Source organism: Perca fluviatilis, chromosome 16, assembly GCF_010015445.1.
Source record: "Perca fluviatilis chromosome 16, GENO_Pfluv_1.0, whole genome shotgun sequence".
Taxonomy (NCBI): domain Eukaryota; kingdom Metazoa; phylum Chordata; class Actinopteri; order Perciformes; family Percidae; genus Perca; species Perca fluviatilis.
The window spans coordinates 17,331,520-17,342,826 of NC_053127.1; the positions used below are offsets into that span (position 1 = coordinate 17,331,520).

Below are 11,307 nucleotides of genomic sequence, written 5' to 3' on the forward strand. Positions count from 1 at the left end.
GAGATGGGGTCATGAATCTGAACATTCACACGGCTGTTGTCTTGCTGAAATAAATGGTTGACACCTCTAGCCAAGCGGTTTTGCTCTTTTTTTACTTTTTCTGCCTTCTTAATAATTTGAGAATCAAAGTATTGCAAAAAAAAAAAAAGTTTTTACGCTTGGCTAACAACTTCGTTCATAACACGCTAACGGTAAGTTCACATATCAACTTTTTTTGTTTACAGCTTGTTTCTGCTGCCCCAACTGGCCAAAACATAATATATACAGTATTATGTAAACTTTTTTTTTTTTTTTAACAGAAAATAAAAGTTGATTTTAAATTTTTTACAAATTGGTGCCCTCTTCCCTTTCAGGATTACAAGAACAAAACAAGAATGAGGATGAAGAGACTAGACTGCCTTGCTCAAGGACTTCTCGGTGACATTTACTGAAGGTAAAGTGTACCTTCATCTTCTTTGCCCCATATACAATTCAAACATCATGATTGCAGACTCACTTCTGTAACCATCAAGCTACTGCCCCTTCAGCTGATCAAACTTTGTTAGAAATATGGGAGACTAACCCACACAAACACACCCATTTCCATAAAGAATCAACCTTATGTCATTTTCCCAGGAGACTGGAGCATCTGCAGCAAATGAACCTATTCCTTCACCTCCCTCTTTTCTCTCTCTGTCTCCCACTCACTTGCTTCCTCTATTTTGTTGTTGTTGCATTTTTCAGTTATTAGGAACAAGTGTAACGGGCCAAACACTTCCTTCCTCTATCTCTGAAACAAACAAGCGGTTAAGAGTCCATTGGCTCTTAATGAATTATTTGCTGTAATGCCCATATGCTTGTCTTCTGTCTCAGAAGTCACAATGTTGCCCCAAGACTCCAAATGAAAAGAACAATTGGGTCTGGTGCACAGGATCAGTAAAGTGTTATTTATGTGTGGGAAAGAGAGCGCTATATGCAAACATAACTTCATTAGTCACCAGTAGTATTGGCTTGTGATCAATTAGCATCAGAACCACCACTGTACTCAGTAGGCATGATGTTTTGGGCACTCCACTGCTAAGTTCGTAGTTCACACACTGGAAGACCCCCACACTTCCACTCCCACCTTTTTTTCCTTGTGCCCCCTTTTGTGAAAAAAAAACCTCCCCTCCCCCAAATTGAATATTCCCATCCCTTGGATTTTTCTTTCCTTTTTTCTTTTTTTTGTTCGCCCCCCCCCCCCCCCCCCCCCCCCCCCCCCCCCTTTCCCCCCCAACAACCCAAAGTGGGAAAACAAATCAAACAATTCACAGTTTCCCATTATTCTCTCTGTCTGTCAGCATATGGTTCCAATCAGCAGTGTGTGTGTGTGTGTGTGTGTGTGTGTGTGTGTGTGTGTGTGTGTGTGTGTGTGTGTGTGTGCGCGTGTGTGTGTGTGTGTATATGAGACACACCATGTGAATGTTTTTATTTTCCATACATTTTCTTCTCAGATACAAAGCTCTTTGTCCACACTCTTTCTCCATCTCTTTGGCTCCTCCTTCCTCTCATGCCCTCTCCATCTTCTTCCATTTCTTTCTCTCTCTCTCTCTCTCTCTCTCTCTCTCTCTCTCTCTCTCTCTCTCTCGCTCTCTTTCTCTCACTCACTATTTTAGTCTTGCTTTTCTTGGCTGCAAGTCAGACCTCAGGCAGACCTAGAGGTCTTTTTCCCAAGCGATCTCCAGGGTGGACTCCAGGGAACAGAACGCACACACATGCACACGCACACAGACCCTGCTTTCACATGCTCTGTCCATTTCCTCCTCCGACTCTGCTCCTATCCCATATCTTTCTCTGTCGGCACCTCCTTGTTGACTCATACAAAATTGTTGCATTACTGTTAAGCTGTGTTGCAGTCATAGTTTATTGGAAAACAGAGAACACAGTGTTCAAAATCAAGTATTGTGTTCTTGGCCCAGCTGAACTCTCTGCACCACGTACACCCATTTGTATACGTACATTGTACATGCTTTGTGGGTGTTTTAAGGCTTTATTTATCCAGGTTAGGGAGACCTGGTCGAGACTGCAGCAGCACATAAAGTTTTAGACAGAAAAACTGCAAATTCAAATGAACCCACAAGTTTGATCGAGTGCTATAATGTAATGTGATTGAATAAAACTGAAGGATATAATGGATTAATAACAAGATGTGTGCTGTGTCCTTTACTCCCCCCTGCAAAAAAAAGTATTTTCAAAGAAACTACAGTATCTCACAAAAGTGAGTACACCCCTCACATTTTAGTAAATATTTCATTATATCTTTTAATGGGACAACACTGAAGAAATGACACTTTGCTACAATGTAAAGTATTAAGTGTACAGCTTGTATAACAGTGTAAATGTGCTGTCCCCTCAAAATAACTCAACACACAGCCATTAATGTCTAAACCGCTGGCAACAAAAGTCAGTACACCCCTATGTTAAATTCCCATAGAGGCAGGCAGATTTTTATTTTTAAAGGCCAGTTATTTCATGGATCCAGGATACTATGCATCCTGATAAAGGTCCCTTGGCCTTTGGAATTAAAATAGCCTAGCTATTAGGCTAACTGACATAAAACCATGCCAATCTCTAGGTATGGTGAAGGGTATGTGATGATGTGGGGCTATTTTAATTCCAAAGACCAAGGGAACGTTATCAGGATGCACAGTATCCTGGATACTATGCATCCTGATAAAGAGATGATAGAGAGATGATTTTATGGAATGTACCCCATGCCAATCTCTAGATATGGTGAAGGCTATGTGATGATGTGGGGCTATTTTAATTCCAAAGGCCAAGGAACTTTATCAGGATGCATAGTATCATGGATCCATGAAATAACTGGCCTTTAAAAATAAAAATCTGGCTGCCTCTACTGTACATCAAATGAATGAACTTAGATCTTGTAGTTAAATATTTTCTTAAGTTTAAATTTGTAAGTAAAAGTAGCCATACCACAGTGTAGAAATACACTCAAGTAAAGTACAACTACATCAAAATTGTACCAAAGTACAGTGAATTCTGTAATTTCCACCACTTTCAGCAAGTAATATTTAGTTTGAAACTGAAAATATTTTCAAGGTTTCAAAACTTTAACTTGAAACAGACAGTCCTGTTATGGTGCTAATGTGACATAACTCTGATATTGACTGTATATGAGAACAAAGTTCACCAACCAACAGCAGGATTACAGTGCCCTCTAGTGGTGAGGCAGGGTGCAGATGTTCCAGAGTTTTATGATTTTGACATTAGCAGTGGTTTCTAAAACAATAATAAGGTTACTTCTGTCAGTTTTACTGCCATGTATACTTCTACTGTGAGGTTAATGTTTGTACTCTCTTTCAGAGATAGGGATGACACATTGGTGGGAGAAGTACTCAGATATGTCCTGTTGTTTAGTGTAAAACATCCACAGTGACTCGATATTGTAGAATGATAAAAAAATATATATAATAATAATAAAGAAATCAAAGCAAGAACTTGTTATAGGCTGAAAACCACATTTAATTATATACCAATTATGACACCTCTTTTGCTGGTAAAGGCTTGCTGGTGGAGGTTTGTTCGGAGGGGACTGCTCCTCCACTCCACTGTCTCCTCACTCTACTTCTACTTCTCTTTTTTCTCCCTTTCCTTGTTTTCTTTCTTCTCTGTCTTCAATCTTTTCTTATCCTTCCTCGCATTTTCCTCTCTCTCCTTCTTCTCTCTCTCGTCCGCCTCTTTTTTCTCCTTCTTCAGCCTCTTTTCTGTCTCCTTCTTTGCCTTCTTTTCATCCTTTGCCATCTTGGCCTTCTCTTTGTTCGTTTTTAAGGCGTACTCCTGAAAAGACAGAATAATGAGTCAGTATTTCCTCTTTAAAAACAGCCTGAAATGGGACAGTACTCACCAGTACTGAGTACTGGTTCTTCTGATATTCGTCCACATAAGTACCATTACTTCTAATTGTTATTAACAGTATTATTAAAAGGCTTATTGAAGTTTATACCACAATAGGCTATATATCATGATTTAAAATCAGACATTCAGTACCTTTGTTTCACATTTTCAGACAATTCGACTGTGAGATTGGCAGTCGAATCATGCTCCTTAGATCGAATAGTTGACTATTCAGGGTCACCCTTACAAAATATACGTATAAATATAAATACATCCATGACACATGAGAAGATCATGTCATGCAACTGCTGAACTAGGGTACTGGCACCTTTTTTGATCCAATTCAGGCACTGTTTGAAAGGGTAAATCTGTTGATCAAAGATGATTAGCTGAAGTGGCGTACCTGAAGCTCAACATATTACATACATCATACATCTCCTCCTCCATCTTGCTCACCTTGTTGAGCCACTCCTGTTCCTTGATGAGCCACTTCTCTTCCACCTCTCTGCTCTGTTTCTGCAGCTCCTGTATTTTCTTAAAGCTCTCCTCCTTCTCCTCTGTCTGTCTCTGGCAGATCTGTGTCTCCAATGCTCTCACCTTGGCCAAGCTCTCCAGATTTCCCTCTATCAGTGCCATCATTTCCTTTCTGACACTGGCGATCACTTCATCCTTTTCCTGGATGACCTGGCTCACCTTCTTCTCGCAGTCCTGCTGCAGAGTTTCCAGCTCAGCAGCTACCTCCTTCTGCCTAGCAATCGCCCGGCTTTCCCACTCTTTATTTAACTGTATCAACATTTTATCAAAGGAAAGTTTCATTTCACTGAGCTGGTCCCACTCTGCCTTCCAGGATTTTTTTACCTTCTCAGTCTCCATCATGTGGAAGTACAGACTTTCTGTCAAGGAGCGTAATTTATCCTTCTTGCCCTCTCCTTGAGTGTCAAACTTTTTTTGACTAGCTCTTGCGAACACTAAAGCCTTAACCATGTCACATTTGGCCATATTCAGAGTTGACACTAAAAAGTCCTTTTCATACAGCAGCTTCTTTTTTTCTTGCTCCCAGCGGAGCTGCTTGATGGCTGTCCACTTCCTCAGAGCAGCATTTTCTGTAGCCAGCTTCTTGTTTTCTGCTTTGGAGCTCAGAAGGACCTGTTGCATGGCTGGCACGAATATGCTGAGAGCATGCTGGGAGTCCTGAAAGACACAAATATACATGCAATAGACAAGTGAAAGAAGTGTAGCCATTTGTATCTACTGTAAAAGAGCCCTGCATCACCATCAGGAAAATGTCTCCTTCATTCGTTGCTTTGGCCAAAACTATTGCGTGAATGTACATCATTGAAATTGTGTTCAATAATATAAATAATATGGGTGGGAGTGGCCATTCAATTGTATTTGTTGAAGCTTAAAACAAAAGATGAAGAAATAAACAAAAAACTAGGCTGATTGTCTCCTGCTTAGAAAATCTTACCTCAACCCTTTTCTCCATGTCTACTGAACACAGATGCTGAAGCGGTATTGGAGTTGTAGTATTTGCTTGTAGTTGTGGTGTACTTCCCATAGTTGTTTCCATTTCCACTGAGATGTTTCTCTATTTGAGGTCAGGTTGTAACTCACTGGAGTTTGTCACAAGGTTTTCCTTTAAAACATGTATACATACATGTATACATACATGTTGTCATAACGAGCTGCATTTTGTGTCATAACAGGGTTCAGAATGTGATGTCAAGAGACATCACATTTGACTACACCACACTACTACACCACACAACTTTATTAAACACATCAATGCTTTTATTTACAAGAGAGCATCCAAAGGGAGTGTGTATATTTGTCATAGAAATGGTATTTTTAATATTAGGTTCGTCTTAGAACATGACCATAGTTACCGCCTCAGAGATCCAGATACTGGACACAGGGCCATTATCTATCTATTTTTGTTTGCATTCATATATAAGTGGGTGTACTATCTATCTTGTGTACGTTAATTTTTTTCTTGATTGTCTTTTGACAACTTTAATTTCACAAGTAGTGTTAAAAGTGTGTTTAGAATCTGGAGGAGTATCTAAAAACCCTGATTACAAAAAGAGAAACGAACAATCTTAGGCAACAGCAACAGTACTGTCATGACATGCTGAACTGCAAAGCCATTAAACCATATATATTTAGCTTTTGTTTGGGTTCCAATTCTGCTTTTTTTTAAACTCCATATTCCAAGAAGTAAAGAACAAACCAGAGTGAATTGTTATCATTTAAAATAAAGTGTTATGATCACTAAAGCTGAACAATTTTCTACAACTCAAATCCAACACAGATTCAGTCTGGTGTCTTTTGTAATTCATTCATATTTTAGGGTTATCAGCACAAAACTAAACAAACTGGCACACTGAAATTCAGCAAAAGGTGGGCTATACTTGACAAGTGCAGGTATAATTACATTGTAAACCTAAATGATGAAAATAGGGTAGACAAAAATCATAATTTTATTTTTCTACATTACAAAACGGTTCCAACTGTCCAAATACCTCCTCCTTGCCTGCTCAATACGGAGGTTTGCCACAGTTCACAATTAAGCAGGAATGTCCTAATCGGTTGCCATAGGGACCAAAGATGTGCAGTATCTAGGCTTCCTCATCATCACTTCCTGCCAGGCTGCTGTCTGTAGAGTCTGCTTCCCTTTCCTCTTCCTGTTTCTGTGGTTCTGTTTTTGGATGCTGTTCAGGCTCCGTGGTGCTGGAGGGTTCTGTGGGTTCTGTAGTGGTGGTGCTGCCCTCTGCTGGCTTGGAGGTGTTGTTCTGCTGGCCCTGATTGCCTCCATCCAGGAAAGTAGACCAACCCTTCAGTCGCTCCTCCCGCTCACGAGTTGTCTCTTCCACCTGCACAGACAGAATTAGCATGAACGATGCAAATTCTTACCAGATGTGGAGTTCAAGTTAATCTAAGATATCACATTAACTCAAATATCACGCAACTTATTTGTGAGAGTGATGACCGACAGGCTCTGGTATCCTATTACGTTATCCCAACTTTTATTCTCTAGTGTGAGCGAAGCTTCAAAAAATGCTGCATACGTAAAATTGTCATAATGCAACTCAATGGCATATTGTCATCATCATCATCATCATCATCATCCTTGTTGTATTTTGCATTTGGTTTACCTGATAGTCTGTCGTTCCATCCCAAAGCTCAGCAGTCAGCTGCCTTCCTCCAAACCAGCGACCATTAAACGACTGAATGCATGCATCAGCTTGCTCAGGCTCCTTAAATGCGACTGATGCCACGCCGTCTGGGTGTCTCTGCAGCACAGACACATACCAGCTCCTTATTGATGCCACTAACATACAATACAAACCATTCTACTATGACTATGAAACAGCACCAATGACATTAAACTCACATCGAAGAGGATGACCTTCTTGACCCCCCCAAACTTCTCACACTCTGACCGCAGATCCTCGCGATACTCATTCAACTCCAGTGGGTCTTCCTACGAACGTCACACAGAGATTAATACCCTCAGAGAGAGAGAGAGAGAGAGAGAGAGAAGAGAGAGAGAGAGAGAGAGTGTGTGAGTGTGTGAGTGTGTGAGTGTGTGAGTGTGTGTGTTTTTAACTATATTCGTGGGTTCCAAAAACAGGGAGACCAGTATACTTGTGGGGTCCCGACAGCTTTGCGGGGCCAAAATGCTGGACCCAACAAGATTAAAGGGCTGTTTGAGGTCTGATTCTTGGTTGTAGGATTAGGGATAGAATTAGGTTATGGTTAAGGTGAGGGTTAAGGTTAGGCATTTAGTTGTGATGGTTAAGGTTAGGGTAAGGGGTTAGGGAATGCATTATGTCAATGATGGGTCCCCACAAAGATAGTGCCACAAACCTGTGTGTGTGTGTGTGTGTGTGTGTGTGTGTGTGTGTGTGTGTGTGTGTGTGTGTGTGTGTGTGTGTGTGTGTGTGTGTGTGTGTGTGTGTGTGTGTGTGTGTGTGTGTGTGTGTGTGTGTGTCTCCGCACCTCAAAGTCACTGGGGTGGAACATGTTCCTAATGATGACAACTTTTTCATGTCTCTTCCTCACTTCTCCTTGCTTCTCTGGCCTCCAGTCCAACTGTCTACACAGACAAAGACACTCAATTATTTGTCTTCGCTTGGTCCACATCAGCATATTGGGGAGTGCTTATCCCTACATGCGAATGTGTGGGAGGTTAAATAAAAAAGAACAAGGAAGTAGAGTTTACTTCTGTTGCTGCTGCATCTTCTTCTTATAATCTTTGTTCTTCTTCTTCTTCTTGCTGGCATCATACTGGCCCTTTAGCTCAAACCGTGCTGCTTCCACGTGGAGTCTGTAACCTCGGACCTCTGACTCGTCAATAAGACGCAGAGCCAATGCCACTGACTCCTTCTGCAGAGAATCACAAACACACAAACACTGTCACTTTACTAGAGTGTAATGCAATACTAACTAATACTTCTACTATGTATTGTGTCATGGAAAGCCAAAACCCATGCAGACCCTTGTGGACACACGGCCTTGGAAACTATAAATTAAGCTTTAGGCAAGCAGAAGGACAGACAAACCTTGAGATAGCAGCAGAGGCCATCTCCCTTCAGATTTCCCTCTTTGTCCTTGTAGAGTTTGACCTTGTACTCTTCAGTAATAGGGTCCCGCATAACAATGCCGCACTTGGACATCAACTCAGCAAACTCTTCACTGCTGATGTCAGGAGGCAGGCCTGAGAAGGAAGAAGACAAAGAGAGAAAAATAAGAGAGAGAGAGAGAGAGAGAGAGAGAGAGAGAGAGAGAGAGAGAGAGAGAGTGAGATAGGATGAACAGAGTCAGCTACTCATTGAACAGCTTTCCTCCTTGACAATGAGAAAGAAAATGTTTGCGATACCAACCTGATACGTAGACGTTTGTGTTTTTATTGTCATCGATATCAAACCATCCTACAAGCATAAAAAAGGAAAAAAGCATTTATCAAAAGATGCGTTTGTACAAACTTAAACTTAGAAATGTCACATATACTGTAAATCTATACCAGTAATAATCACTATTATAGACAGGGAGCAAGGTGGAAACATACACCAATGATTGTATCTCTTTAAGAAAAAATAAAACATTCGTTCAACCATTTGTTGATTCCCATTTCTTTTAGTTACTGCACTGGTTTTCTCTCTCCTCTCTGATTGTGGATGTTGCTTTACCTGGATCTGCTTTCCTCTTCTCCCCTTTATGTTTGGCTTCTTTAGCTGCAGTCTCATCCTGGTCTGGGTCCGGGTTTTGGGTGGCATTTTCTGGTTTCTCCTTTTCTAAGGGCTTGCTGTCTGGTTCTGAGGCTGCTGGGTTGGAGCTGCTCACTGCAGCATTGTTGGCATCTGGATGGCCATCCTGAGTGAAGCCATAGTTGGCCTGGTAGGCTGCAATGAAGTCCTCTGTTATCTAGAGAAATGAAGCACATTAACATAAAAAAGTATTACTACTACATACAAAAAAAGAGGTCTGCAATCCAGTTTGGGGTGCAGTGACATTTGCATGGGGTCCAGTTTAAGTCACCAATGATGCATTTTATTGCCAAGAGTGGTCACTGGCAAGTACAAGCTGGTATGATGGAGACCTTGAATCTTAAAGTTAACATTATTGTTGCCACAGCTCCAGCTCCCCTGTTAAGAGTGGCATAGTATACTCTGCATCGTAAAGTCAACCAAACTTGCAATCAGTAGGGCAAAACACAACAGGCTCAGCCCATATTCAGTGTTGACAAAATAAGGCCACATACATTTAAAGGCAGCATCATACATGCGAAAGACTGCTGCACATACAGCAACCGAACTAGTAGGAAGAAAGATCTGAAGCTCAGGGACTCAGGGCCTTCGAAGAACAAATATGAAGTAGGAAAACAAAAGCTGTCAGACAGGTAAAGAAAAGTTCATACTTTAGGGAAAAAGGCCTTCTTTTCATGGTCCCAGTCATACACAGTCCCATCCTCTGGGTCAATGTAGGTGTTGGGGTCAGAGGAGCCATCCTCATTTCTCCGGTCATAGAGCTCCTGCATCCGCAGCTGCTCCAAAAAGTCTTTGTTGGCATTTGATTGACCACTCATCTGCAACAAGAATATGAAATTATTCAGGTCAACAAGCCATTACATTTCAGGATGTACAAAGCAGTGGTTTTATGCTCCAATGTAGCAGTAACACTGAGTAATGATTTAATATCCTGCTTTCCATTTTCTAATTATAATTTTACAAGTAGTTGCGAGATTTAGTATAAAGTGGTTACTATCCATCAAAAATCTGAAAAGAAAGCAAATAAGCTCAACATGGGTCTTTCCTCTGTGCTCATGGATTTAGTAAACATCTGCCAAAATATATGGTTAAACAATAAGGGTTGCTTGTGGCCAAAGTCACTGTCCTAGTCGCAAAACGACTCTGCTTAGCCTGTAAAATATTTCAACAGGCTGCACATGACTGCCCGTTTTGAAAACAAGCCGTTAGACAACCAATCATGTTGCTACTGGCACTGTCGAATCATGAAAATGGTGTCAGCCAGTTGCTTTTATTCATCGCCCTATGATTATTGAGAACCCTTACAGCTTCATCAGTGTCAGCAAGCTAGTTTGGATATGTTAAAATCTGCCGCCCGTGTTTGCACGGCTGTTGTGGTTCAGTATACATAATGGTAATTTACTAAATGATAATAATAATAATAATAATAATAATGCTTGTGAGTATTAAGATAGTATAGCAGGTAACTTAGGTAGTTAGTTGATGTTAGCTAACATAGCTTAAATAGCTATCGTTACCTTTTACAACAATAACGTTAGTCCAGACGATCTTAATTCTGGTAGGTGCGAAGGTTAACGAAGCCTAGTCCCTCCGTCTAAAAGACCAACTCACAAAACACACTTGGTTTCCGTGTTTTCTGATTATTTATTTTTTTAGAGATGTTTTATTTAAATTATAGAAAACGTTAATCGCTGCGTGGTAACCTCTTTACCCCAAGGCAGGCACCCGGCACTTGAATGAAGCAACGAAGTACTTCCGATGTCAGGTTTCGAATGCGCATGCGTGACAAGTGGGCTCGATTTGTGCTACAGCAGCTTCTGCCCTTTTTTTACCGTAGCAACTGCCACTGTCCAAGTACATAGTTAGCAGGATTACATAAGTTAGGACCGGTGGAAATCAGGCTCAAATATGTCTTTGAAAGTGGGGTTTCCGTGAATGGAAGGAAACATATATTTACATTTTTGAAAAAGCACCGGACTGCTTAGAAACTTATAATGATAATGAAACAATAGATAACGAGTAATTACCAGTAGGAGGCAGTAGTGCAACGCATAGGATGCCAACTGCCGTAAAACCCCAAAGAAGAAGAAAAGCATATTATCTTGTTGGAAAACTACCCAAAACTACAAGCTCCGACGGCCCAGCTAGCATTCCTTGTAGC

At 40.9% G+C, this 11,307-nt stretch overlaps 2 protein-coding genes across 3 annotated transcripts; both read right to left on the reverse strand.

The window, feature by feature from the left end:
* Window positions 1–3,528: 3,528 nt before the first annotated feature.
* Window positions 3,529–6,221, reverse strand: LOC120543997 (DNA ligase 1-like). Its single transcript, XM_039777464.1, has 3 exons — window positions 5,345–6,221; window positions 4,333–5,067; window positions 3,529–3,819 (listed from the first exon to the last, which is right to left on the reverse strand). Exons 1-3 carry the CDS (start codon window positions 5,444–5,446, stop codon window positions 3,610–3,612), a joined length of 1,047 nt encoding a protein of 348 aa, XP_039633398.1. The 5' UTR covers window positions 5,447–6,221; the 3' UTR covers window positions 3,529–3,609.
* Window positions 6,222–6,338: 117 nt separating this feature from the next.
* On the reverse strand, window positions 6,339–11,307 carry htatsf1 (HIV-1 Tat specific factor 1). 2 transcript variants are annotated; one of them, XM_039777462.1, is made up of 10 exons: window positions 11,174–11,307; window positions 9,797–9,964; window positions 9,069–9,303; window positions 8,763–8,810; window positions 8,442–8,596; window positions 8,102–8,265; window positions 7,879–7,975; window positions 7,271–7,360; window positions 7,032–7,169; window positions 6,339–6,749 (listed from the first exon to the last, which is right to left on the reverse strand). In XM_039777462.1, the coding sequence occupies exons 1-10, from the start codon at window positions 11,240–11,242 to the stop codon at window positions 6,495–6,497; spliced, it is 1,419 nt and encodes a 472-aa protein (XP_039633396.1). In that variant the 5' UTR covers window positions 11,243–11,307; the 3' UTR covers window positions 6,339–6,494. The 2 variants fall into 2 exon arrangements, with proteins under 2 accessions (XP_039633396.1, XP_039633397.1); XM_039777463.1 differs by lacking the exon at window positions 11,174–11,307 and adding an exon at window positions 10,664–10,878.